The 12935-nt window shown below is 38.9% G+C and overlaps 1 protein-coding gene across 1 annotated transcript in view; it reads right to left on the bottom strand.

Annotated features, from left to right (window-relative positions):
• The window catches only part of CNTNAP5 (contactin associated protein family member 5), a 283868-nt gene that overhangs the window by 109589 nt on the left and 161344 nt on the right, over nucleotides 1-12935 (bottom strand). The window contains exon 11 of the mRNA XM_042041551.1: nucleotides 2573-2679. Coding sequence (XP_041897485.1) covers nucleotides 2573-2679 — 107 coding nt within the window. The remainder of the gene's footprint in view (nucleotides 1-2572; nucleotides 2680-12935) is intronic.

The raw sequence follows: 12935 nt of genomic DNA, 5'->3' as shown, positions 1-12935 counted from the left end.
TTTCTCCCACGTTGCTCTGTGTCTGCAAGCACCCAACTTCTTTCTCTTTTTAATCTCTACCTTATGACTATTTTGCTATAAGAAAGCCTAGAAATAATTATGCTCCTGTTAGACTGAAACCTGATGCTGATGAAGCCTTTCTGGCATTCCATCACCTGTCCCAGCATGTTTTTATACCCTCAGAAACTGAACTGCAAACTCTTTGGAGAAGAGATAGTATGTATTGTTAGCTATTCCTCACAGCAGAATCCAGTGTGGTCCGTGAATATTTGGAACTAAAAATAAGACTGCTTATGTACCAACCATAAGATGTATTTCAATATTTCACATATGATGACAGTAAGTCAGGGGCAATTTCTCTTCAGATCTCAGTTTTTAAAATGGTTAAGATCTCCCAGTCTGGGGTAGCAAAACATAAACCAATTAAATCTGGCTCACAGATGCATGCCATGCAGTTCTTCCTAAAACTATGACAAAGAATGGGTCTTTTTATGGTTTTCAACCAGTGGCACCCATCTCTTACAATACCAAAATGAGGCAAAACCTACAGTGATGTAACTAAGACAAAAATTAATCCAGGAAACACTGAAACAATTCACACTGTTTCACTTGACAGCTAAATCTTTCCCTTACTGCTGCATGGATTTGGGTCTGAAGGGCAGTTTAATAAAAGAAATAGCCTCTCCAAAGGTATAAGTTCAATTTCAGGGCTGTCAGCCTCAGTGTTCTAGAAAAATGAAAATCTCTTGGGATAACGTTTCAAACCTTTTAAAATAGATGTTTTACTTTGATAGAACTACACTGAATTACATGATTGGAGAGCTTCCTATACATTGAGGATATTCTGGAGTTATGCTGTGATCAAATCTGTGCCTCTCATTCACCTACTAAAAGGTACTCCTGCACATCAACCACTATCAGCTGGAAGTGATAACGTCTCTTGTTCTGCAAGTTTCTTATCAACAGTCTGCATTTGCCCACCAGCTTTGAATTGGTTTCACTGCATATTTCAAGCAGATGAATGCATTTCTCCAGACTAATGTTGCTGTTTATCAGTGCTGCTTGGCTCACAGGGTAGCTGGCTCCACAATCTAGCTGGAATCAAATTAGCTGTTGATAAATCAGTTGTAAATAAGCTGAGCAGGTGAATATCTGTACATCACAGGTGTGCACAGCTTAACACAAGAGCTTCCCAAGAAACTTTTCAGAGTAGTTCAACATCAGTGAACCTTAAATAACTGCAGCTATGTATGTGCCTTTGAAGTGCAGACACGAGTTGACAGAAGCAGGAGGCTTCACTAGCTCCATGGAAGTGTCTATGGAGGAAATAGTCATGAACCAGTTCTCTGTGGTAACGAGATGGTCTCCTTTGGACAGAAGCCACACTGAGCTGGCACAGACATAGTGAGCCTCAGCCCCCAAGCTAATATGACAGCACAGATGTAGCCCAGAGTTGAGTGTCCCTAATCACCTTTGACGGTCAATAGTGACAGTTCTCTTCCTTCCCCAAGGAGCCTCTCCCTTCTCACCACCTGATTTGGCCACCTAGTTCTCAGTGGTGTCATCACATTTACACCAGACATCAGCTGGTGTAAATACCCTGCTATGGCCTTATGAGCTTTGAAGAGGTATGATGCCTTTTGGAATAACAAAAGCAATGGACAAAAAGGAAGGCCTCTTTTTAGAACTATAAAGTCAGCCTTTTTCTTCCCTCTCTTCATCTGGCTTGGCATGATTTCCGCACAAAACCCTTGGCTTGCTTTGTGTTTACAACACAGAGTTCAGGTGACAAATCTATGAACAGATCTCTCAACAGACTCTCCTGTCAGCTGCATACCCCACAAATTATTTCACTGTTAACTAGCAAGCCATTAAAGTCTCCAAAATGACAGTATGGTTGGCAATATTCTCAGCTTCAAACCACTAAGTACCTTCTCTTCTGCTTTTTAGTTTAACAGGGAAAAAAAAATCCATCCCACCAATGTCATCCTATCTGCAGTGCCCAAGTGCTCATCAAGCACCCGGAGTGGTTATAGTTGTATTCCTGGAATTGTTATTCTTACTCACTGTTTTTTTCTCTATATTTCCTGTGTAAAAACTGGAAGTTTACCTCCATTTTCTGTTTTCCCTTTTAGCCAGCTATATGAAGAGATTTTATTTTGGCTTTTCCTTTCTCTATTTTTTACCAGAATTCACAGTATTTTGTTCCTCTACTGTTTGATGGGGGTTTTTTAACCTTTAAAACACATTAATATTCCTTTTGCTGTGGATTTCCGTAGCTGAATGTTTTGTGTACTGCCTGTTTCAAATACTGTATTCTTGTTAATAGCAGCAGCCCAAATAATAGTTTAGCAAAATTTCGAAGTCATAAACTGTTGAAAACTGGGTTTTTGCAACAGGGACTTTCATATGATCTAAAAACAAAGCCCAGGGTGGTAAAACTGACTTAAAGCACCAAACACAGATTAAAATTAGCCAGCTCAGCCCAGCTAAATTCTATTAAGTGTCTAATGACCACTGTGATTATGATGTGGATGTAATACAAATGAAAATTGTACGTGGGTTTACTTACAGTTGTGACAGGTGGCTCCCATGTAGCCTGTATCATTACAGTCACAGTAAAAGGTGGTCCAGGACTGGGAGCATTTTCCTCCATGTTCACAGTAGTTGGGTAAACATCTAATTTGAGACAGTTTTAAAAAAATGTAATTAATTATAAATATTTCTGAAAAAATAATGTGCTGGGAAAAAAAAACCAACCAACAACAAAAAACAAAAAAAAAGCAAACAAAACAGAACTGTTTCAACTCCTCATTCAGGCAAGAGTTTCCTAGGGCTGAATCACTGTGTAATGAAATAATTATTTCTTTCTCTGTGATTTGCGTACAATACAAGCACTGAAGAAAACAACATTTAAGCTATCTAGAACACAGGTAATGATCACTCTAAAGAAAAACATTCCACTTGTTAGCAATTAATGTGTCCTGAACTTTCTGAGTACAGAGCAAGAAAAGTAGCAGGTGAAAGTGCTATTGAAATCTCGTTTCAAAGGGGAATCCCCTGTTCTCTGATTAAACAGGCACCACTGTTATCAAAATTAGGCTGAGTTACATTTGTGGTAATGCTAACAGCATGCAAATCTCTGAAGTAAGAGGAAAAATATGCTTCAATTATGAGTTTTGTACTCTCTTTTCCTCATTTTAGTTGGTGTGCCTCTGAAGTATTATTTTGAAACAAATTATTAAAAGAAGAAAGAGGCGCAACAGCATGCAGCTCAGGAAATGAACAAAAATAAAAGCTGTGGGAGATAAATTCAATCTCCAGGACAAGAAGTGAATGCTGATCTGAACTCCCCTGGCATAAACGCAGGCAGTGCCATGGAGTTACACCAGCTTAAATGGAAACAGATTGTTCCCTTATTTGCCTTTTTTTCATTTTATTTTTTCCCTCTTACTGTATATTAATCTCTTTTACACAGTATGTCTGACTTTTGAAAAATAAGTAACTTGTTTATACTGCTGATTCAATTGTGATGGGTGGGTGGAGAGGAAACAGGCAATCAATTTATCCTTTACACTACAGAACTCCATTAGGATTTGCTTTGCCATAATTTGAGCTTCAAAACTCTTTTGATGCCAGATCTTTCCAGGGTGTTAGTGTGATATCACTGATGCTACCTTGATTTTTCTAGCTGAAGACATGGTTTTATTGCAGTTCATCTCATCCTTAGGATTTTTTTTTTTTTGCACTTAAGTATGTATATTGCCCTTAGCAGTGGCTTTCAATCTGTTTCTTCCAGATAGCTTAAAATTAAAACCTATTTCATGCATGAAAACAGAAAACCTGTATGTCACTAACAGTCATCTTCACCAGCCTTCTGAGCCTCATCAGCCAAGTTTTCATCAATTTGCTTCAGTCCAAGGCTGTTTAGAGCTGCCAAACCTTGACAACCCAAAGAAACCTGTTTGTGCCCAGAGGCTTATCAGAACAACCTCTTGTTCTCAATATGCTCCATGCTCATTCATACAATCTTACATCTATTAATCTCTATCAGGGAGTCTGAGATTCACTCCTGAACACAGGTTCACTTGATCACTATTTATACCATTATACATAAAATTATAAAGAGCATATAAAATATTAACATGAAAGATTAATTATTTTTATTAATCCTTAATCAATTACTGCAGTAATTATTCATTATTCAAATACTAGAGAAATAAGGAATTCAAGAAGAAAGTATGTTATTTATAACTATCTGTAACAATATTAAAACAATTATGATATATATTGGTCTTATAAAAATCATTGTCATGGCTTTTATTAATCACTGAGCTCAAGTACAAAATGAGGACAGTACGAGAATTACACTCCTGGTTTTCTAGCTTGCCAGGGAGCTACTTCCAGGGCTGTGGGAGAACACCTAGTTTCTAAACCAAAAAGGAAACAAAGGGGAAGGCCAAAACCTCTGGGTTTGCCCCATCTTTACAAGGCAGGAATTCTGAGAAGGGTGAGATTTTGGTTGTTAGTGGTGTGCTGGGCAATCATCTCTCAGTCCAACAGCCTGCTGGTGCAGCGAGAGCCCAGCCAGCCCCTCTGCCACCACACCTACTCCTGCCAATACTGCAGTGAGATTTAAAGCTTTGGGTCGATGCTGAAGAGAGCAGGAGCAGCCTTATGGCATGATGCAAACAGGACTGGGTCCTGCACCCTGCTGTGCCCTGCAGGACCCTGAACCAGCAGCTCCCCAGCAGCTTCATCCCAGAAGCAAAGCACAGGGGTACAAGAGCTCTGTGGTGATACATGTGAATTTCGCTTGTGGGAGCACATTTATTCATATTTGTACTTTGGTTATGCCTGCCCTTGCCCTCAGCACACTGCCTTTAATTCCACTTGCTATCTAGTGATAAACATTCCTTTATGTCACCTGTACAGCAGTAGTTCTATTCACATCAGAGGGATGCTGGTGAGAAGAAATGTATGATGTTAATAGAGCTCTTTGGAGAGAAAAAAAGAATAGTGCTGTGTTATTATCTTAATTTACATCATCAGTGTAATGGACAAATATGCTTTTTGCCTATCTTAAGCTACCTTTTATTAATTAACCCAATGCAGTAGAGCTAATTACTAGTCATTTGTGGTTTGCCAAAGGCCTGTATTAGAGGCTTAGCCACATTTATTCCCTTGAAACAGTTTCCTTTTAAAGACTTTACAAAGTTTGAAGGTCACTTCCCATTTCTACTTGTCTTACAAATGCAAACACTTTTCCTCCTCCCAACAATGCACAAAATGCAAGTCAAATTAACCATGTAAGCTTTTAATGATATTCATAAATTCAGAATTAAATCTTTTTTATTCCTTAGTCTATTTGCTTTAATTAGCACCAACTGCATTGATCTTGTTTTTGGTCAGATAACTAACCCTTCTAAAAGCTTATGAAACAAATTTCTTTGCAACTCTAACAATTACCATAATCCCATTCTAGCTGAGCAGTTGTGTCTTCATTAGAAGCAAAATTTATCCTAATTGTGAGAGAACTCAAAGTTAAGAAATAGCTATGATTAAAATTAATCAAGGCATGGATAAGTCACAGATTGTTCCATTTGTGAACTGTCCTAGATCCTCATGTTGAAGGACTTAAATACATGCAATTTAAAATACAAATTAATATTTGCATTTCAGTAGAAACAAACACTTTCAGCAAAAAATGCAGTGGTATCATAGAAAGTTTCACAGACAAAAACTCGCATCACACAGCCCCTGACCTATTTGCAACTGAAATGAACAAACAGCGCAACTCAATTTTTGCAAGTAACATAAATGAGACACTTGAAAATTTATGGATTTGTCTAAGAAAGTTTGTGACAGACCAGGGACTCTGATCTTCCCCGTTTGTTCAGGTAATATATATCACGGTGAAAAATTATTATTAAAAAAAAATAAAAATAAGTGAAGCAAATAATTTTTTCCCTCATTCAGCCAAGCTGGAAAATGCACACCTTAGCCATCTACGTGAACAATATGCAGAGCCTGCACAAAAGCCTTCACTGTCCTTGGATGAAACATTCACCTCCAAAACTCTACATGTGCTTCCTCTGAAATCAAAGGAGAAACTGCACAGACATTAGGAGGGAAATTCGGCCCTTTGATGGGAATGATGAAGAAATAACAATGGCAAAAATTACTTGAGTGGGAAGGCTGAAGGAGTTCTACACATTTGATGTTACACTTGACTGGAAATAAACCCAGTGTACTTTCAATAAGCACCTCAGAGATTTTGTTACCGTCAGCACAATACATCCAGCACTACTCTCTACTCTTCCAAAGTACAGAGGAAAGAAAGGGAACCATTACAGAAAGAAAAAAGGAGCACATACCCTCAATATCAAGACTGTAAATACACATAATTTTTAGACAAGCACTAAGTCCCTAAAACTCAATAATGCTGTAACAAAAAAAATACCTGAAGATTTTCTATCTATAAAGCATTTTCCTAAATACTGTATCAAATTCACTTTATTTCAGCATGTTTTCCTATTTACAGCCAGCAGGTATCTCATTTAAAATTAACAAAATATAACATTAAAAGAGATGACTTCATATAGTGTGCATGCATGTCTGATGAAACTGATGGTGTTGCTGTAACAGACTGTATTTTGCTTTAGTAAAATGATGTCTTTCCACTAAACTCAATAGATTGAGGCCAATTGCAACAGCATGGATTTCAGCCCTGCTGTGCTGAGCCGTAAATCTGGGAAATTCCCTGCCAAAGGTTATTTTTGATACAAGAAATGGCTTCAAGGGGAGACCAGACAATCATTTCAAAGAGAAATTTAGCAATGTTACCAGACAGACAATGTATAACAACTTCAGAGGTTTACCAAGGGGAAAACTAATGAAGATCTGAGAGCATCAGAAAAAATACTGCAAAAGCACATCCCACTCTTATTTTCCCCTGGATGTCCTTTTGTGGTAAAATAGTGGGTTAGGTGTCCTTAACTAAAGGAAGAAAAAAGAGCTACCAGAACCAAAGGAAGAGAGAAAAAGTGTGTAAAAGCAGTATTATGACAGGCTGCAAAAGAATTAATGCTGTTCAGACCTCTGGTATTCCTCATCACCACACCTTCCAAATTCTCTCTCCTCTTGCAATTTTAGAAAACTGATCAACAACTCACCGTAAAGTCTTGTGGTGTTTTTTAAGTCATCTATGTTTCCTTTCCTAAATTTATTATGTTATGAGTACTCATGGAGTTCTACAAACAGAACAAGAATAATGTGAACAGACAATTCTTTTTTTTCCCATTGTGGAAATCATCTAGTCTTTCCTACTGAATTGATGTGGAAAAAAAAAAAAAAAAAAGAAAGGTATTTCTCTCATCTCAATAATTTTTCACAAAGGTCAGTTTTTCTTCTTTGTGAGATCTGTAAAACTTGATGAAAAAACTTTCAAGATATATTACTATTTCCACTGTTGGTCTCCTTGGTTCTCAGGACCTGCTCTTGCATACCACTGAGGCCAAGATTTAAAAGATCTGAACGCTGATGCCAACAGTCCTCAGGCATGTGAGTAGGACAGAACTGTAGAGAAGGTTGTGCTGGGACTGGCAGCAGTGAAGGAAAAGCCTGTTACCTGTGCCTTAGATAAAAGGCATTTTTTTAAGGTTTGATTGCTTTGTTGTTAGAACACCTAAATTTTTAATATAGGTAAATGTGCTGACAGTTTGGCTTAGCATCAGCAGAAAGGATTTTATATAAATAAATTTGAAAAAGAAAAAAGGGAAACAAATAAACCATCCTGTACAGACAGCTGTTCCATTTAGAATTCATCATTTTACAAAGCAAAAGCAGAAAAGCCATCTGCAAAAATCAAACAAACAAAGGAAGATATGATATTATATTCTGCTTGCATCCCCATATTTGGCCTTTAATTTACCGTGGCATTGCACATCCCATGGATTTTTACTCTAAAGGAACAGCAATGGGAGTGAGCTCTATTCAGGTTCCCCCCAACTCAATTCCACACTCAAGCTGGATTTCAAAAGCCAATAAATTAGCCCCTTACCTACCTTCAAACTGCCTTCTTTCTCCACATGGGTCTCATTCAGGACAAATCCCCTCTCCCACCCTAGTGGGAAGTCCCTACACTCACAGGGACAAAGCTGACTTTCTCCAATTTCAGCACCTTTCCACACGTATAAGTCACTGCAGTTACAGGAAGGCATTCACCCTGCTCAAACTGATTTTTTACCTACCCCCTACAGGATTTACTGAATGATACTGATGAATCTGAAGCATCTGTCTTTATTTTGCTCTGAAACACAGCACTTACACAGACTAGTGAACACTTTGTGGGCCTGAATTGTCATTTTCTGCAGCTGGTCTTGCATGCATGAAACAAAGACAGGGAAAAATTAAGGCAGGGCAAGCAAACCAATTTATGCATTATCCAAATAATCTGAGCATTCCTTTTCATTCTCATTAAAGAAACACAAAGCCTAGAACACCGCCCCCTCGTCAGAGGTAGCATTTTCCACTGTGACTGCCTATTTTTTTCTGGGAATTTGCTTTGTCCAAATATTTTCCTGTTTTCTATCACTGAGCAAGAGCATCTGACAGTGTGAAGATCATATCCCAGTCCAAGAGCAGGAAACTGTGCTACATGGTTTTATTACACTTCATTGTCGATCAGCCCTTAAGCTATTAGAGAGAAGCTCTGCCATTACCTGCTTTATGCAGCTGCTTTAAACATTAGAATAGATATGAGGAGATGAGGGGATGCTCTTCAGAATTTCAGGGATTTTAATTCCAGCACCCAGGCTTTTGATGCCTGTGGGTTTGAATTTATTAAATCTTGCTCAGTTTTTCTGCACCCTGTTCTTCCATCTTAAAACCTGGGCGGTATTGAGAGGATTTCCAAGATCACACTTCAAAATGCTACCTGCATGGGTGTAATTCCAGTAATTTAATTCCATTAGTTAGCATGTCTAATTTGTGACGTAGGTGCATACTTTAGGGAAGGACCCAAGAGATTGTACAACTCTCACAGAACATCAGGTAGTCCTCTATTTCTAATACTATTTTTTTCATGGTATATTGATCTTTATAAGGTCATTAAGTCATTAAGATACATTTTTCCCTTTTTCCTTCCCCACCACATAACATAGCTTGGATTCAAGATATCTTCCCCATTCCACTTCCACATCATTATCTCCAGTGTTTTGCTTTGGGCTTAGTATAGAGGAAGTAGAAAAAAACCAGAATTTCTCTAAGGGCAATATGATGAAAAAGGAAGACACATTTCTAACAATATCCTAATTTTTGCTGAACAAGCACGAACCAAAGTGTTTTACAAAGTGCCAAGCATGAGAAACTTTTTGAAAACTTTTTCACATTTTCCTTATATAAACTGGAGGAAGCCATGAAGCTTCAGTATGCCCTGAGCTATCTGTCCACTGAATCCTAAAACAGGCAAAAGAGACAAAAGATAAGGGGGAAAATTTTCACTCACAGGACTTAAGTGATCTTTTTAAGGTGATACAAAATATCAGAAGAACTACTAATCTGGACTATCAGATCCCTATCAGTCTCTCCTGCAGCATTTAAAGGAAAAAATCTAGATCTGGGTATTCCAGCATCTGAAGGTGTACAGTCCAAATACTTTGTTTTGGCTGAGGATGGAGACATAGTTGGGCAATTCTCAAACCAAACTTGGATTTACCCAGAATCAGAAATGTTTTGAAAAAGGACACATGACATCACATGACATCCCCTCTTATGTCTTCAGTTCATTCCAGCTTTGATCACCATCCAAATTCAAGGGATGTGATGTAAAAACATCCCACTCATTGCTACAAAACCAAGAAGGGAACACATAAGAGGATTTCCTGCAAAGAGAAAGTAATATGCAGTATAAAATAATTGTCATTTCTGCAGAAAAGGCACTAAATAATGAAGATAGAAAAACTATAGAGAATGAAAAGGATGGATGCCAAATTGGGGTTGGGATTTTTTTAATTATTCTTTCTGCAATGCACTGCAGATATTTATGTGGGGATAAATACAATACTAAGTGTCTGATTTTTTAATCCCAGCCTGACACTCTAAAAAAAAAATTAAAATTTACTGGACATAATTAGCCAGGGTATTTTCTCACTTGCATGGCCAAGCTGGGGGGTGAGAGGATCATATTGAAGTTTGGCTTCTGCTGCAGGGCATACATTAAATCTAAGAGGAGAGTTAAGAAACATAAAAAACCACTGTGCTTTTATCAGATTTATCCTAACACCCTTCACCTGCAATACTAATTAATTTCCCAAAGGCCCATTTTGACAGTACAACACACGAAGCAATGTTAAGTTCAGCACTAAAAGTAAAGGAAGAAAAAGTAAAAAAAAAAAAAAATTCTTTCTTACAAGTAAAAATTGATAATAAAATGTAATAGAATCCACAAAGGAAATAGGCATACAGCAGGTTTTAAAAGGTCAGCTCTATTTAGCAAGGAAAAAGAACACTTTAAGCTAATTTATTTAGAAAATACTATGAAGAATTTTCACAGATAAAACACAGGTAGGGATAAAAGAATAGGAACTAAGGACACTATTTGTGCTCCACAACTGAAGCAGTTCAGGGAAGCCAACTCATGAATCAGCTCCATATATTTCTCCCTAATAAAGTACAACTGTTAATGCCAATCTCATTGCAGTGAATCTTATGGATACCACATGCTGCTCTCTCCATTTGGATTTGCTGGGAGAATTGGAATATGCAGATGAATCTTGGTTTAATAAGGACGGTAACATCAGCATGTGCTTGTTGTCTTTCCACTGATGCTACAGAGATGGTGCACTGCCAGGATTCATAAGAAAACACCTGAAGTCAGGTTTGTGTTCCTCGTGGCAGATCGCTGGAATTCCCAGGATGCCCTGCAAGATGCGCCATCCGTCCATCTGCCAAGGTGGATTCAACGTGAATATTTTTTTTCCTCCCCCTCTCCCCCAGGTCACTTAAGGGAAGTGAAGTCCCTGGTGTTGTCCTTGACAAGTACTGTCAGTATTTGCTACAGCGAGGGCAAGGTGCCAGCCAAGTAAAAATAGGACAACCCAGTCAGAGCTTCATCAGCGCAAAATCAACATGAGCTGCAGCAATCTGATTAAAGTACCTCAGCAGCTGTAGGCAGGGAGAGCAACACATGCATTATCTATGCAAACTTGTGAACCTGAGCATGGAGAAAAGCAGGCTCTGGCCACCCTCATAGTTCCTTTATGGATAAGGACAGGCTCAACGCACAAAAGGCCCTCTTAATGTGAAGACAAGCCAGTCTAACATACTCAAGTGCGAATCATGCATAGAACTTACGACAATAGAACAGTGGGTGTACAACACCGTGCTTCTGCATCTGCCTCAGCCCCACCTCTGTCCAGGGAAAAACTGCCACCAAAATGTCTATCACTTCAAGGTATTTGAGTTCTGGCAGGAATGACAGAATCATGACATTGCAGATTCCTAAACAGAGTTTTCTCTGTCACTGGGCAACAAAAATACCTCATCCTTTGTGAAGGGGGCTGAGGAGTTAAAAACATGAATAGAACCAATGTCACCATTACAGGTGTGTTTCAAGAGGATTTGCCTCAAAAGCCTGGTGAATGCAAACACTTGTCCAGAACTACCTTGAGGGGCAAAGGAGACTATTTCCATATAAGGTGCCAATTCAAAGGAAAAAGAGACCAGTTTCCTATTCAGGACAGCTCTTTGGCACAAGTTACCCCAACAACTATGCCTCCTAAGCACTTTTCTTTATAGACTTCGAAGGAGCTGGTAACAGAAAGTACACCAGATCTTACCTGTTTGTGTACACAGAGTGCAAGAACTCCTGCAAATGGAATTTTCTTCTCTAACACTGCAAAGCAGTTTGTCCCACTGCAGGCAAGAAGTGCACAAGATTAAGCAAGCCATGCCTTCAGGCTCCAGGCAACACTGCAGCCCTTGCTGCTGTATTCCAAGGGGTCCATCTGTGGTAAGAGCAGCCAGCCTTGCTCAGCCCAAAGGGAGCATCTGTGCCGTATGATGAAGGGCTGGAAATCCACCGTGTTTCTGGACTGAGGTTTAATGACTTTCTGGCACATTTTCCTAATAACCATGGTAACTCTTGAGCTGCAATATCTCTTGAGCCCACATTCCTGCATCTATTCTCTGAACAGGATGCCAACCACAGCAAACAACCAACTCAGCTTCAGGACTAGAGCTAGTATTTCTAGTCACAAAATCTGGCATTCGTGCCCATTGCTGAATGGGAAATCCCAGAGCTTCTCAACTCTGTGGCCAAATTCTCAGCATCTGCATATTTGTTTTCCTACCCATTTCATTTATTTTTAAATGAGAGGCTGACTGAATTTCCCCCAGGCTATGCCTTCCATTGTTTGCCCACACACAGACAGACCCACACACCCACTATTCCACTGACACAAGGGAAGAGAAACATATTAGTACTTAGCAAAATTCACACTTAAGATTCAAATGTATTTGGAGATTAGCACAGCTATGACACAATATATTTAGATTTTGAACAACAGAGGTACAGAGATCTGCATACATGAAAACAATGTTTTAGAAACAGTGAGGGACTTGGACTTCCTAGTCCTAAGTTTATCACCTCCCTCCAGACTTGCTTCAGATCGACAGCGCCTCTCTTTCAATTTCCTTACTCTGACAGTGCCACAGCAAAAATGCTGATGAAGTAAGTTCAAGAGCATCCCACTGAACACTTTGCCAGCTTCCAGCCATCTGCGGCTTATGAATTCATGTATGCCTTACTGGCTTTTTCCTTTACATTTGACCTCTACAGCATCTAACAGCATCCAATTTGATGTTGTGTAAGATTTGAACTTGTGAGAAACTGCACATTCTTGTTTATTATTCACCTCCTTCATGCTGCTCCT

Source organism: Corvus kubaryi, unplaced genomic scaffold (genome assembly GCF_017639235.1).
Source record: "Corvus kubaryi isolate FWS band 111438036 unplaced genomic scaffold, C.kubaryi_AGA036_p1.0 37396, whole genome shotgun sequence".
Taxonomy (NCBI): Eukaryota; Metazoa; Chordata; class Aves; order Passeriformes; family Corvidae; genus Corvus; species Corvus kubaryi.
This window is presented reverse-complemented; position numbering and strand designations above follow the sequence as displayed.